At 42.8% G+C, this 13,598-nt stretch overlaps 1 protein-coding gene across 1 annotated transcript in view; it reads left to right on the forward strand.

The window, feature by feature from the left end:
• Positions 1 to 13,598, forward strand: part of LOC147528472 (acrosin-like) — a 43,023-nt gene that overhangs the window by 8,256 nt on the left and 21,169 nt on the right. The window contains exon 7 of the mRNA XM_086615184.1: positions 2,070 to 2,145. Within this exon, the coding sequence (XP_086471310.1) occupies positions 2,070 to 2,145 (76 nt within the window). The remainder of the gene's footprint in view (positions 1 to 2,069; positions 2,146 to 13,598) is intronic.

Raw genomic sequence — 13,598 nt, forward strand, 5'->3', positions numbered from 1 at the left:
CCGCCTGGGAAACAGCACGGCTCCAGAGGGCACGTGCAGCCCTGCCAGGGGTCTTTGGAGGCCGGGGGACAGCAGGGCGAGGCGGGATGGGGAAGAAGAGCTCAAACAGCACGTGAAGTTCCACAGTCTTTAATCAATGGCCAAGAGACACAGGCAGCCCCGCTGTGCCATGGCCTCTGCTTCCGGCCGGCGGGATGTCCGTTTCCTTCCTGGGCCACCATCCAAAGTGTTCCTTCCTCTTGCTGCCCTGCCCGGCGTTTGGCTGCTTCTTCAGGCACCAGGGCCAGCACAGTCTAATCTTAATCCTAACCCTAACCCCAACAGCAGAGCGCCCCGGGATCAGCTCTCCACGCAGCTGCAGCAGCACAGCCGGCTGTCTCCTCGGGCAGGTGTCCTCCTCCTCCTCCACGCCCTCCAGAGTCGGTCGCACAGTGTGAAACCTCGAGTGAGAGCTTCTGCGCGCAGTAAGGCAGCAAGCACCAGAAAAGCATCCCTCCTCTGCTGCCTGCCCTAGAAATCCCTAGGGATTGCTGAAGGGCACAAAAGGAGCAGCTTCACTGCTGTTCAGAAGAGTCAAACAGGCTCTGGGAAACAGGCAAGAGCGATGGGGACACGAGGGCAAAGGGGCCCTGGGGGCACCCCAGGAGTGCCCCAGTGCCAGGTAGCGAGAGGCAACTGGGCCGGCAGGAGGCGGTGGTGCCGTGGGATGGGCACCTTTCCTGCCCGTCTGCAAGGGAATTCCCCACTGCACTGGGCTCCAGCATTGCAGCCACTTGCTGAGCACCCTCTGGCCCTGATGCACGCGGGAAGAAGGAGCCGGGGGAGCGGGTGCGGGGCTGGATGGAGGGCAGAGCTCCTTCCTCTGCTCTCCTGCCACTGGACCTTCTCTACAGCCGTCCCGGCACTCCTGCTTTCTTCAGTACCTGGTGGCTACCAGTGTACGAGATGGAACAGGAAACCGTGGAGTTCATCCAGGCCTTTGTCAGCAGCCCACAAAGGGTAATTGCCGCCATTTCAGCCGCGCGGTGCCGGCGCCCGCTGACGGGCTCTGCTGCTGGGGGTGCTGCCTGGGCAGAGCTGCTTCTGCCAGGGCTCCCACATGGCACGGCGCCTCCAGTGCTCCGGTCCCACTGGCCGCGTGTCCTCCCTCTCACGCTCCCTGTTTGTCTCTGTCTGCCGGCTGCCAGGAGGAGGGCCAGAAGTTACCGTTCCTTAACAGAATCTGCATCCTGTGCGAAAACGCCAGGCACCATGGCTTGTCCCAGGGCTTGGATGTCTTCTGCCAGGAATACAATCTGGTTGAGAATATCGAGGTGAGGGGACACATGGAGGCTCTGGGGAAAGGGGCAAGGCCTCCCGGCACCGGCTCCCTGTGAGGACAGCGTGTGGGCAGGGCAAGGGTCTGGTGGCCCTGGGCGCTGGCAGCTGCCAGGTGCCATCCCAGCTGTGCTCTGCAGGTGCTGATAGAAGAGGAGGCCAGGGAGACATGGCACACTACTGCTGGAGCGAGCCATGAGGGCCATCAGCGAATTGAGGTACTTGCCCATCCCTCCTGTGACCCCTCCCCCAGAGGTCTTAGTCCACTTGCATGAAGCTTCGAGGCACTGCTCCCAGCACCAGTGTCCCACTGGCCCCTCTCTCTCTTTGCAGCTCAGTGGAGAATGTGCTGGAGGGCAAAGAGAAAAGCCTCTTACACGCCTGCTTCAGGAGGGTCTTTTAGCTTCCTCCAGAAGACAGTGTTTTGTGTTTCCGCGTTGTCCCCTACAGTGCAGTAATGGCTGGGGGAGCTCCAGGAGCCCCCGGCCCCTCCGGGCTGCTCCCTGGCCACCCCGTGCTGCCGTATGGCCAGAGAGCCAAGGCAGGACAGGGACTCAGCTTCGCTTTCCCCCCTCCTGCCTTCATCCCCGTCCAACGGGCCTGCACCGCAGCAGATTGTCGGCCCTTGGCTCTCTCCCAGGCACCATGAGGCAGCGTGGGAGTCCTCTCTTGGCTCTGGGATTTCTCATCCATCTCCTTGGGGTGAGAGGGACAGCAGGAAACCCTGCTACAAATCTTTGTCTTCCTTGCAGACTGTGCAAGCCATGGACCACATGGAGAGGGTGGTGCTCAGCCTTCCTGCCTCCAGAGTGAGCGAGGAACTGCAAGGTATCTTCCAGGTCTGGTATGGGCAAAGCAAAGAGTGGGGTAGTTCCTCACCCTGGAGGGAAGGGGTTGTCCACTCGAGTGGACGGTCCCCACCCCAGCGCCATGCAGAGAGAGCACACTGCAGGGAAGGTAACCACCTCCCTTGGGTCACCAGGGGCTGCCCACCAGGCTCTTCTGGAGCACAGTGCCTGCAGAGGGTGGTGTTATGAATGACTGAGTCCCAAAACAGGATTTCAACCAAAATTTATAATTTAATAAACGAATAAGGGCGAGCAAACAGCGCTTCATAAACTTAAAAGAATAAAAGGTAAAACAAAACAGCGCTGGGTGCCGTACGCACACAATTACCACCCCCTTGCACGCACACCTGTGCACTTCCGGTCCCAGGCTTATATTTCACGACTATTTCATATTAATGAAGGGGTAAGTCCATGCAAATGAGGCACATCCCCTCCTGCGCACACTCCCTTTGTTTCTTGGGGTCTTCCCGACTTCGGTTGGGTGGTCATGGGATGAAGTCAGTAGTCTTCCTCGGCTCGTCCTGAGGGTGACCCCAAAACTCCACGCGTGCGCTGTACCGGATCTCTCCTGCTCAGAACTAGACGGTTCGCAACAACATTCCCGCATGCGCTTTACAGGCTTCTGCCTGCCCGGCACCGTGCGGCTGGCACACCAGAATACCAGGTGGCCCCTTTAAGAGATGGGAACCACGCACACACGTGCCGTCCTGCTTCCCCAAAACCTGTGGCTATGCAAGGAGAGAGGAAAAAATGGTTAAAGGTCACCTGCACAGAGAAGATCACACTTCACTGTGCTGCCCCAGCGTTGCTCCATATTGACACGAATCAAATGTACACATATCACAATTCCCCATCTTCTTTTTTATGGTATTGATTTGTGTTTCTGTTTCCAATCAGGTCAGCACTTGCCGAATTGGTGTTAATTTTGGATCTTCTTTTGTTTTTGTTACCATCAAGGAATGGGTCTTCTCCTTTCCCGGTTCTGGATCAGCAGGTACTATGGATATCTGCATTCCTTGCACAACTGAATGTATTAGTCTAGTAAAACAAGGTATTAAGCATGGAATTATTAATAATCCTCCACATATCCCCAGTATAACTATCCCAATCTTAAAAAAACAATTACCACCCATAAAGTTTTCCCATAATCCTCCTAGATTGATTCCATTCCAAGTTTGAACTGGGACATGTGCAATTTTCTTCATTTCTTTTACGAGTTCAATTACAGCATTTCTTTCGTCATCGATCTCTAAACAACAATTACTAAGGTTAAACTTTCCACAAACACCTCCTTCTCGTGCCAGTAAATAATCTAGAGCTAAGCAATTTTGATACTAAGCAGTTCTCATCTTAGTATTTTGTTTTGCAATTAATCCAAGTGCATCTCCGGTTTAATTTACCACTATTTCCACTACGGCTTGTAATCTTATTATTCTATTAAGCATATATATTGGGGTTCTGTAGTCCCAGGATCCCTCTTCTGCCCATGTAGCTGGATCATAATAAGCAATGATTCTCTCAGGTGGCCATTCATTATCTTTCCAGTTTGCAAGCTCTGCTGATAGCGTCTTTTTCTTAACTCACTGGCTTCTGTATGTACTTGAACTCCTAACCGTTCTCCCCGATTTATGGGTAACAGGAAAAAACTGGGTCTTATAGTTTCTAATACACAGGACCCTGCCCAATTCCTTGGCAAAAATGTATAAGCTAATTTGCCACAAATCCAATAATGTCCTTCAGGAGCTGGCCACCCATTTGGTATATTCGTTCATTTCCAGTGGGTTTCCCCACTTATTCCAATTATTCCAAGTTTTATTCCATAGGTAACCTCCCTCACACTCCAGGTTACCTACTTGTTTTCTGTTATCCTTCAGATTTTGCCAGCAACTCCTCCCAGTTATACTTGTTTGAAGTACCCATTGTTGTTTCCTATTTCCCTTTTCCACTGTTGTCCATATTTGGGAGTTACTTCTGTTGCCTTCCATGACCCCCCATGGCCATCGTTCACCTTGATTTGTCCCACCGCAAGCATAATGATTAGTTACATTTAATGATTTAGCAATATTCTCAGCAAGATTTACAAACATTTTTAGCTATTGTGGGAATTTCATATTTTACTCCTGTCTCCATTTCATGATAGAATGAGTTGAATAGTAATCTGTGCTGTATTGATTCCCTTGTCTTTTCTTTAATTATTGTGTATAAAACAACTCCCGGATCTTCCCCAGGTCCATAAATTAACAGTCCCATTTTTACGTCCTGGTCTTCCCATTGTTTTGGATTCATAAATCATATTGAGTTAGGTTATAAATGCAGCTCCCTATTTTCTGAGTTTTGCAATCATAAGCAGTATGACATACCAAGGTTTGGGAGCTTACCCGTCCCCTTCTGGTAGTGACCACACATCGGCTGCAGTTGTTTGCTGCAGCCTGAGTCAAGAAACTCACCCCAAATAGGGTCAGAAGAGGTCTGGTAAGGGCCATAGTGGTTGGCGGTCACAGCCCGAAGGGGTTGCAGCCCTTGGCAGACCTTCTAAGCTGCACCACTGGTTCCCTATCCAGTCTTGCCCTCTTCCTTAATCTGGAAGGGGTGGTCCTTTTTAGCATCTGCAGGGTTACAAGGTTAGCTCTTTTTTAATTGGTATATTATACCGAAAAGCTTGAACTATTATGTAAATATACTTTGAACACGCTGAACACTTAACCCTAACAAACAAACAACATCATTTAAACAATGAACAGGCAGGAGTGCCACCTCCTCTCCAGAGGCTTATAGAAATATGACCTCCTGCTGAGCTTTATTGGAGTTACTGTTACAAAATTCCCACAGTAACTTAGCTTATATTCCTTCGGTGGAGGTCCCTTTAAGTTCTTCTGAAGGTAAGCTTAGTTTCTCCTGGTTCTGATGTTATTTTCCACTCCTTCACTGGACCTTTCACTTGCGACCCGTGCGTCTGTCCTTTTTCAGCAGTTCTCACAGCCGTCTCTGTGGTTAACAAAACAAGAAAAGGTCCTTCCCCGAGGGGAGATAAGGTTTCTTCCTTCCACGTTTTTATCAAAACTTTATCTCCCAGTTTTATTTGGTGAATTGCAAACCCTAAAGGCGGTGTTTGAGCTATCATTCCCATTTCTCTTAGCTCTTTTAATCTTTTTCCAATAGTGATTATATATTTTTGAATATTATGATCTTCAATTACATTATTTCCCAAGGGCATTCCTTGGGAATAAGGCATACCATATAACATTTCATATGGTGATAATCCAGTTTCACTGTGTGGTTTTGTTCTTATATTTAAAAGTACCAAAGGTAAGCACTTTGTCCAAGGCATTTGAGTTTCACTCATTAATTTAGCTAATTGTTGTTTTATTGTTTGATTCATCCTTTCCACCTTTCCCGAACTTTGTGGATGCCACGGAGTGTGGTACTCCCATTGAATACCTAACGATTGGCGTAACAGTTTTATTATTTCAGAAGTGAAGTGTGTGCCTTGATCAGAATCGATGTACTGGATTATCCCATATCGAGGTATCAAGTGTTCTAACAAAATTTTTGCCACCATCTGTGCTGTAGCTCGTGCTACAGGGTAAGCTTCTACCCACCGTGTTAAACGATCTACTGTTACTAACCAATGTTTTGTTCTTCCCACCTTGGGCAATTCAGTGAAATCAATCTGCATTCTCTCGAAAGGTCTGTAAGCGATTTTTCTTCCTCCTGAAGCCACTTGTCGAAACACTTTCTTATCTTTTTGCAAGTTAAACAGTTTTGTGTGATTTGTTTTGTTATTTCAAAAATTCCAATACAGCTGAATTGTTTAAGGAAGTGATCACTTAATGCCAAAACACACATGTTCCCCAATGTGTTTGTGCATGCAAGCGTTCCAGTATTTGTCTGGCATAAGCTTTTGGCAACATTTCTCACCCGTCGGGCAGTGTCCATTTCCCGTGTTCTAATTTAGCCCCTATTATTTCCAATTTCGTTTGTTCCTCAGGAGTAAACTTCTTCTCTCTCTCTCTCTCCTTGTTTTTCATCGCTGATATCTTCCTTTGTTTGTACAACATTAATTTTAGCGATCTGAGTCCTCAAGGCTGCTTCGTGGGCCTCTTTATCTGCCAAATTATTTCCTCTGGTTCGATAATCTAATCCCTTTTGGTGTCCCCTCACATGTACCACTGCTCCTTCCGTTGGTTCCCTTAATGCTTTTAAAATTTTTATTATTAATTCTTGATGTATAAGATTCCTCCCCTGAGTATTAATTAAACCCCTTTCTTCCCAGATTTTTCCAAAAGTGTGAACCACCCCATATGCATATTTGGAGTCTGTAAATATGGTCCCACTTTTTCCTTTTAGTAAATCCAGGGCCTTACATAGGGCATACAGCTCACAAGCCTGAGCTGACCATGATGGACTCAGGGGTCCTGACTCCACCAGTTCTAAGTTCTTATTAATTATTGCGTACCCAGATTTTCTTTTTCCCTCCACTACTCGGGAGGAGCCGTCTACAAACAATACTTCTCCTTTTTCTAATTCAGTATCCTTTAAATCTGGTCTTACTTTAGTCTGGGTTTCAATTACTTCTAAATGATTAAGTTGTAATTCTTCTGATGGTTCTCCAAACAGAAATTGTGCTGGGCTTTGAGCAGAGGTCACCCTCAGCTCTAGGTCAGGGGAATCAATTAATATTGCTTCATATTTTAGGATCCAGCTATCTGTTAACCATTTTTCTGCTTTTTGTTGTAACACACTCCTAACATTATGGGGTGTGTATACCTTTAAAGGAGCACCAAAAGTAATCTTCCTGGCTTCTTCTATTAGTAGTGCTGTAGCAACCAAAGCTTGGAGGCAAGCAGGCCATCCTCTACTTACTGGATCAAGTAACTCAGAACAATATCCCACTGGTTATTTGATTCCTGCCCAGTCCTGAGTAAGAACTCCATATGCTGTCTGGTTTAATGTATTCACAAAAAGATAAAAAGGCTTTTCTAGATCTGGGAGGCTCAATACAGGCACTTGTATTAATGTGTTTTTTATTTCTTCAAATTTTTTGTCATCTTCTGTAGACCACTTAAGTTGGCTATTAGTCAATTTTTCATATAAAAATTTTACCTTTTCATTGTAACTTTCAAGCCGTGGTCCACAATATCCTAGTAATCCTAATATTTGCCAAATTTCTTTTTTAGTTTGTGAGGGTGTTAAGGATAAAATCCCAGATACCCTGTCAGGATCTAACTTCTTCTTTCCCTTACTTATCCAATGTCCTAAGTACTTCACTTCCTCTTCTATGAACTGTAACTTCGATCGGGACACCGTTAGTCCCTTTTCTCCTAAAAAGTTTAACAATTTAATAGTGGTTTCTCAGGTCTCCTCTTCAGTTTCTCCTGCTATTAATAAATCTACATATTGTATTAATTTTACCCCGTTTGGTAGTGTGAAATTTTCTAATATTTTTTCTAAAGTTTGTCCAAATAGATTTGGTGATTCTGTAAACCCCTGTGGTAGCACAGTCCATTTTAATTGTTGTTTTCATCCCGTTTCGGGATCCTCCCACTCAAAAGCAAAATAATCTCTGGATCCCTCGTCCAGAGGACAGGCCCAAAAGGCATCTTTCAAATCTATTACGCTATACCAAGTATGTTTGGGGATATATGACTCAGTAAAGCATAAGGATTTGCTACCACAGGGAATTTAGTGATTGTAAAGAAAAGTAAGAAAAGTTACTAAGAAAAGAAAGAAAATTGAGTTTACTCATTTCCTCTTTACAGCATTAGTGCCACAAGAAAACTGAATGGTGCAGCACTTCTGGTGCAGCAGGAATTAGACAAAAATGAATAATCTCACCAGAAACCACGCATGAGATCTTCAGAGAGGTCTCTTGACTGAGTCAATCTATTGATACCTTCAGACACACTTTAAATAAGATCTCAACTCCTGTATACTCAGGGAAAGCATCTTTTTCCAAATTAACAGTCATCCTCATCAAGTAAAATCCAATACACCAGGATATCTTCCATTTTAATGTTCCACCAAGAGAAAACCAACACAAACAAATTTCTAAGACAACAAAGCCGTCAGGAACATGGACACTCTCTTGAAAGCCAGGAAGGCATCACTAACAGCACTGCTTGTTAACAGGAGGGAAAAGAAAATAGATTTCCTGTCTTTCATAAACACAGAAATTTGGCTGGACCAATGAACTCCCATAGTTCAACCTGCATGATGAGGCAACTTTTACTTCAACAACGCTGTGGTTTTCTTTCTGAATATTCAAGTATCACTGCTTGTGTGGCAGAACTGAATCATTCACTTCGACCCATGTATTCAAATTAAGACTGAGTCAAAACGTACAACTGAATTACGTTCAAAGACTTGGAGAGACAGGTCTGATGCTTCAATTCCAAGAGTAAATACATACAGATTTACACACACACTCAACCTTCATACAGATTATCCACAAAATATTGAGTGTTTTTACTACCAAACTGAAACTCGGTAAGTTTAAGTTATCATTTCATCATGTCACAACAATCATCAAATCCCAAGTTTCCTACATCAGATTCCCTCTCATAGTTAAAACGTATGCTTGTTTGCCCCAGTATCACCCGCAACAGAACCCCTTCATAGCTGGCAGGCAAATCCAAAAATCCATTTAAGATGTTCTGTAGACTGAGTGAAAACAATTGGTCAAAGTCGATAAAAACAGTTGATCAATGACAGTGTAGGAAGCACAGTGGTTTTCTTGCAATAGTAAATCACTACTTCATTTTTTTTAAAAAACTTATGTGGCATAACAGATGGCTATAAATCAAATCAAAACCATGTGGTAGAGGCTAAAGTGTAGAGCACAACATGAATTTTATTATAAAAAATAAAACACACCCTAAGAAAACAGAACAGACTTCTTATTAGTGCAAACATAGAAGACATTTATGGCCTATGCGTAAACTTGTTCCTCACAGCTACAGTCACTCGTGCTCCACTGCCAGTTTTCCATCAACTACTGCTTCCATGCACCAACTGGCCAATTTGTTGTCGATGCATTTGCTTTCTTGCGCTGCTCAGTAAGCGGCTCGTCAGTTAAAGAACCTGCTCATCTGTGTGACATTCCCTCCAGGATTTTGATCATCTAAAAGGACTATTGCCCAAGAATGAAGCCTGCTATTCTGTGACAATCCTGTTCTACGATACATCCAATAAAATTACTTTTATAATTTATCAACGTAGTCATCTACTGTATATTGTTGAGTCTCCGGGGAAGTCAAAAGTAGTTCTTAAACAGTATTTAAGTGTGAAGAAGCACAATATATTCCCAAGTTTTCTGCAAGTAAAAGGTTACATATTAATAAGCAGCATCTTCCAAAACTTCCAAATTCCAATACAGCTGAATTGTTTAAGGAAGTGATCACTTAATGCCTTTGTTCCCCAATGTGTTTGTGCATGCAAGCGTTCCATTATTTGTCTGGCATAAGCTTTTGGCAACATTTCTCGCCCGTCGGGCAGTGTCCATTTCCCGTGTTCTAATTTAGCCCCTATTATTTCCAATTTCGTTTGTTCCTCAGGAGTAAACTTCTTCTCTCTCTCTCTCTCCTTGTTTTTCATTGCTGATATCTTCCTTTGTTTGTACAACATTAATTTTAGCGATCTGAGTCCTCAAGGCTGCTTCGTGGGCCTCTTTATCTGCCAAATTATTTCCTCTGGTTCGATAATCTAATCCCTTTTGGTGTCCCCTCACATGTACCACTGCTCCTTCCGTTGGTTCCCTTAATGCTTTTAAAATTTTTATTATTAATTCTTGATGTATAAGATTCCTCCCCTGAGTATTAATTAAACCCCTTTCTTCCCAGATTTTTCCAAAAGTGTGAACCACCCCATATGCATATTTGGAGTCTGTGGCCCTTTTCACATAGTCGAGTAGAAGAAGAGGTTTTTTTCCTCAGCACAATCATTCATGCACAATACATAATTCATTTTTCAAAATTAAATAAAAACATTTACCCCTTAAAAATGCAAATGTTGAATACATCAATGTTTTAAATAGTAATTAATTTAGAAAGTCGAGTGGCTTGGAAGCAAGAACCCACTTAAGCTTAAAAGCAATCTACACTAAAATGCAAAAAGATAATAGACTTACTGATTATTAATTCCGTAAGATCACACTATGGTCGTGATGTTAGGACAGTCTACACATTATTAACTGTAATTTTCAGTCAAGATTTCTCCTTCAAATCCTTAATTTCAATACAGAAGAGAGCACAAGGCAGGATCAGCTGTGCTATGAAAGCCCCACTTGGACAAGCCCTAACCCACTAAAGCCTTTTCAGTAGAGCTGCCTCTTCCCTGTCACATCACAAACGGCAGGAAATATTGCTGAGGGATGGCAAACTCCTACAGCTTCCCTTGCATCTGGCATCAGTGGTGTTACAAAAGGATTTCAGAGAAAATCGATGGGATGAGCGGAGTCACTGCAGCCCAACTAATGTATAGCCTGCCAAAACCTTCTTAACTGTAAAGCATTTGGTATTTGGACGATGGTTCATAAACTATGGCCATGACTGCAGTCATGGGTATTTTAATGTATTTAGCTCGAGATTTAGTTAAATAATAAGACTGAGTTATTTATAAATTCTCCTTTCTAAAGTCATGGAGCACAGTTAATCCATTATCAAGCAAGATACTGCTGTATCATCAGATCTATTCTATTACTCTAGTTCTCAAGTCATCCTTAATTTTAAAAGTTTAAAAAAATTGTAATTAAGAGGAGATAGGTGACAGGACCTTTCAGTTTTGATCCAATGAGAACTCTAAGGTTCACTCTAAAGGCTGATATTCTTTATTCTAATTGCCTCTAAATAGACTTCAGAATGATTCATATTGTGGATGACATTGCTTAAAAGCCAAAGGTAGGGATCATGCATAGACCTAGGAAAATATACAATCTTACATCCGTTTTTTTTGTTAACACGATTAGTTCATCAACAGTACAAGTCCAAATTGAAATGAAACATTCATTTTGATTAACTAAAATCTCATTACTCTTCTAATTGCAAAGGGCACAAGCCTGTAAGCTGGTAAAGGCCTCCAATTTCCACCAACTTCACTAAATACTGCACCTTAACTCAAATTTACAGAGAAGAAGATCTGCAAGGAATTCTACAGTGTTTGACAGTTCTAAGACCACATTTTCTTTTGAAAATATCTGAAGAACTCTGTGCTAACTTGTTTTCTACATCACCTCATGCTACACAAATCACAATGCAACCCCTTCATTCCCACTGGATACATGAAATGTTATCATTACTAGTTACTAAAATTAATTTTTGGACACTATCGTGTTCTTTAAAAAGGTTAAAAAATACTATCTTTGTTGCTCTTTTTAACTGCAATATTCTGAAGTGCAAAAAATTAACAGGAATCAAAGGGCAGCATTAGAGGAAAGGAGAGCAAACAAAAAGCTACTAGTATTAACCAATTAAAAATAGCTTGATTTACTGTCATAAAAATGCCCACTATAAAGGAATTGTGTTTCCTTTACACTTAGAAAACAGATGTGTCAATAGGACTTAGACAAATTATGCCTTAGATCAAACTTGCAACATCATGGCCTTTAAATAGTTATGCTTGGTGGTCTGGGATTTTTTTTATTCCTATCAGCAATTACCCTTCTCCACAGTCCTCCTCCCACCTCTGACCATCACTCATTGCACATGGTCTTAAACTACACATAAAGACCCCATAAGAGAAAATAGTGCCTTCACCAGTGGATGATCAAATTCCAAGTCCTCAACGAAATCAAAGTCTATAATGTAAAAGCTTTTTTTAAAGTTAGAATTTGTCTCCGGTCACTACTCCTATGTCATGGAATTAACTTTTTTCATTTCAACTTCTAGTTAATGAATTTATTTCCTAATGTCTTCCATTGTTCTCTTAAGATTTGTTTTAAAGCTCGTTATCCCAGAATTATCCCAGGTATTTTAGCAAGGCAAGAAATAAAGACTGAGGTTTAACTAAGTCATCATCTGAAAAACGGCTAAAAAAGAGCAAGACATCCTTTCTTCTGTAACCAGCAGCACAGGAAGGAAAGCGCATGTGCTTTCCTCACTCTCAACCTTTACAATACCTCTGGTCTTGTCATCCAAATCAAGTTGTTCCTTTCCCTGTTCCCTTGCCGCTTTCCCCAAAAAGAACAAAAAACGAACATCGTCCAACTCAACTTTGCAATGAGAACTGCAGTGACAGAAGGTGACTGCCTGAGCCTTAAAAATGCATGGCTCTAAATCTTCATCCTATGCTAATCCTTCATGAGGACAGGTACGTTCTGTCAGATGCAAAACAGCAAAATGAACTGCATTAAAAATCTTTAATCTCTGTCCCTGAGCACGCAGCACCCAGTATTTTGCTCTGCACCTGTTTGTTCAAGCATTCAAACATCAAGACATTCCCTTCTAGAAAACATGCAAAATAAGAAATAAGAAAGAAGGTTGTGGGGAACAACAAAAGGAAAGAAGCCCCATTTCCCATCTAAGACATTCTCATTCTCTGATTATGCCTCAATAAATTTTTATTTCATCCTTCCTTAAAAAACATGTGGTTTTACCAGTGTGTGTCCTTAATATTGCAGGTTCTTTTCTTAAAATGTGCTCTATTTTACCATTGACTGATTTTAAAGGTACATTCTCTTCCAGCTTCCCCTTTAAATCTATATTACACCTTCAGTTTGATTTTGAAAAATAAGTCCAAAGGGAAAAAAAAAAACCCACAACCCAAAACTACCAAAACTGAATGTGACCTTTATAGATCACATGCTGTTTTAACAGCTGCTTCATCAACATCTGTGCACCTTAGAGTATGGAAGTCTCAGACACTCTGAAGGACATATCTACTGCTACTTTTCATTCCACTACAGTAAAAAAATCATTAAGAGGTTACAGGAAAAAGACGACTATGTGAGAAGGTGCCTATAAAGTTTGAGTGGCCGTATGATACAGCACATTAATATCTCTAATGGGAAAAAAGTTAAAGTTAGCCTAATAAAAGCCACCTTTTATTCCCTCTGTAACACATCCCCACGACTTGACCATCTGTACATTGAGACGTGAGTACAAACACATCCATGTGTTGTGCCAAGGGACTTGCAGATTTGCAGCAGCTGCCTACGGCAGCACCACGCTGAGAACATCCCTCGGGCACCCTGCAGCTGTGCACAAGCAGCCAAAGCTCCATATTTCCCCCTTCAGCTGTTTCACAGTCATGCTGACTTAACCAAACAGAAACTATTTTCATAAAACAGCTGTTTGACCCAAACCAAAATGCGAAATCAGGACTGTTTGAGAACGGAATTTAGAACGATCTTTCCTCAGTAGAGATGCCACTACACGTCCGCTCAGCTCAAAACACACACACTTGTTAAGCATTTTTCTTGTGCCCCACCACAGTTTTTTC

This window comes from Tauraco erythrolophus, chromosome 7 (genome assembly GCF_009769465.1).
Source record: "Tauraco erythrolophus isolate bTauEry1 chromosome 7, bTauEry1.pri, whole genome shotgun sequence".
NCBI classification, from domain to species: Eukaryota; Metazoa; Chordata; class Aves; order Musophagiformes; family Musophagidae; genus Tauraco; species Tauraco erythrolophus.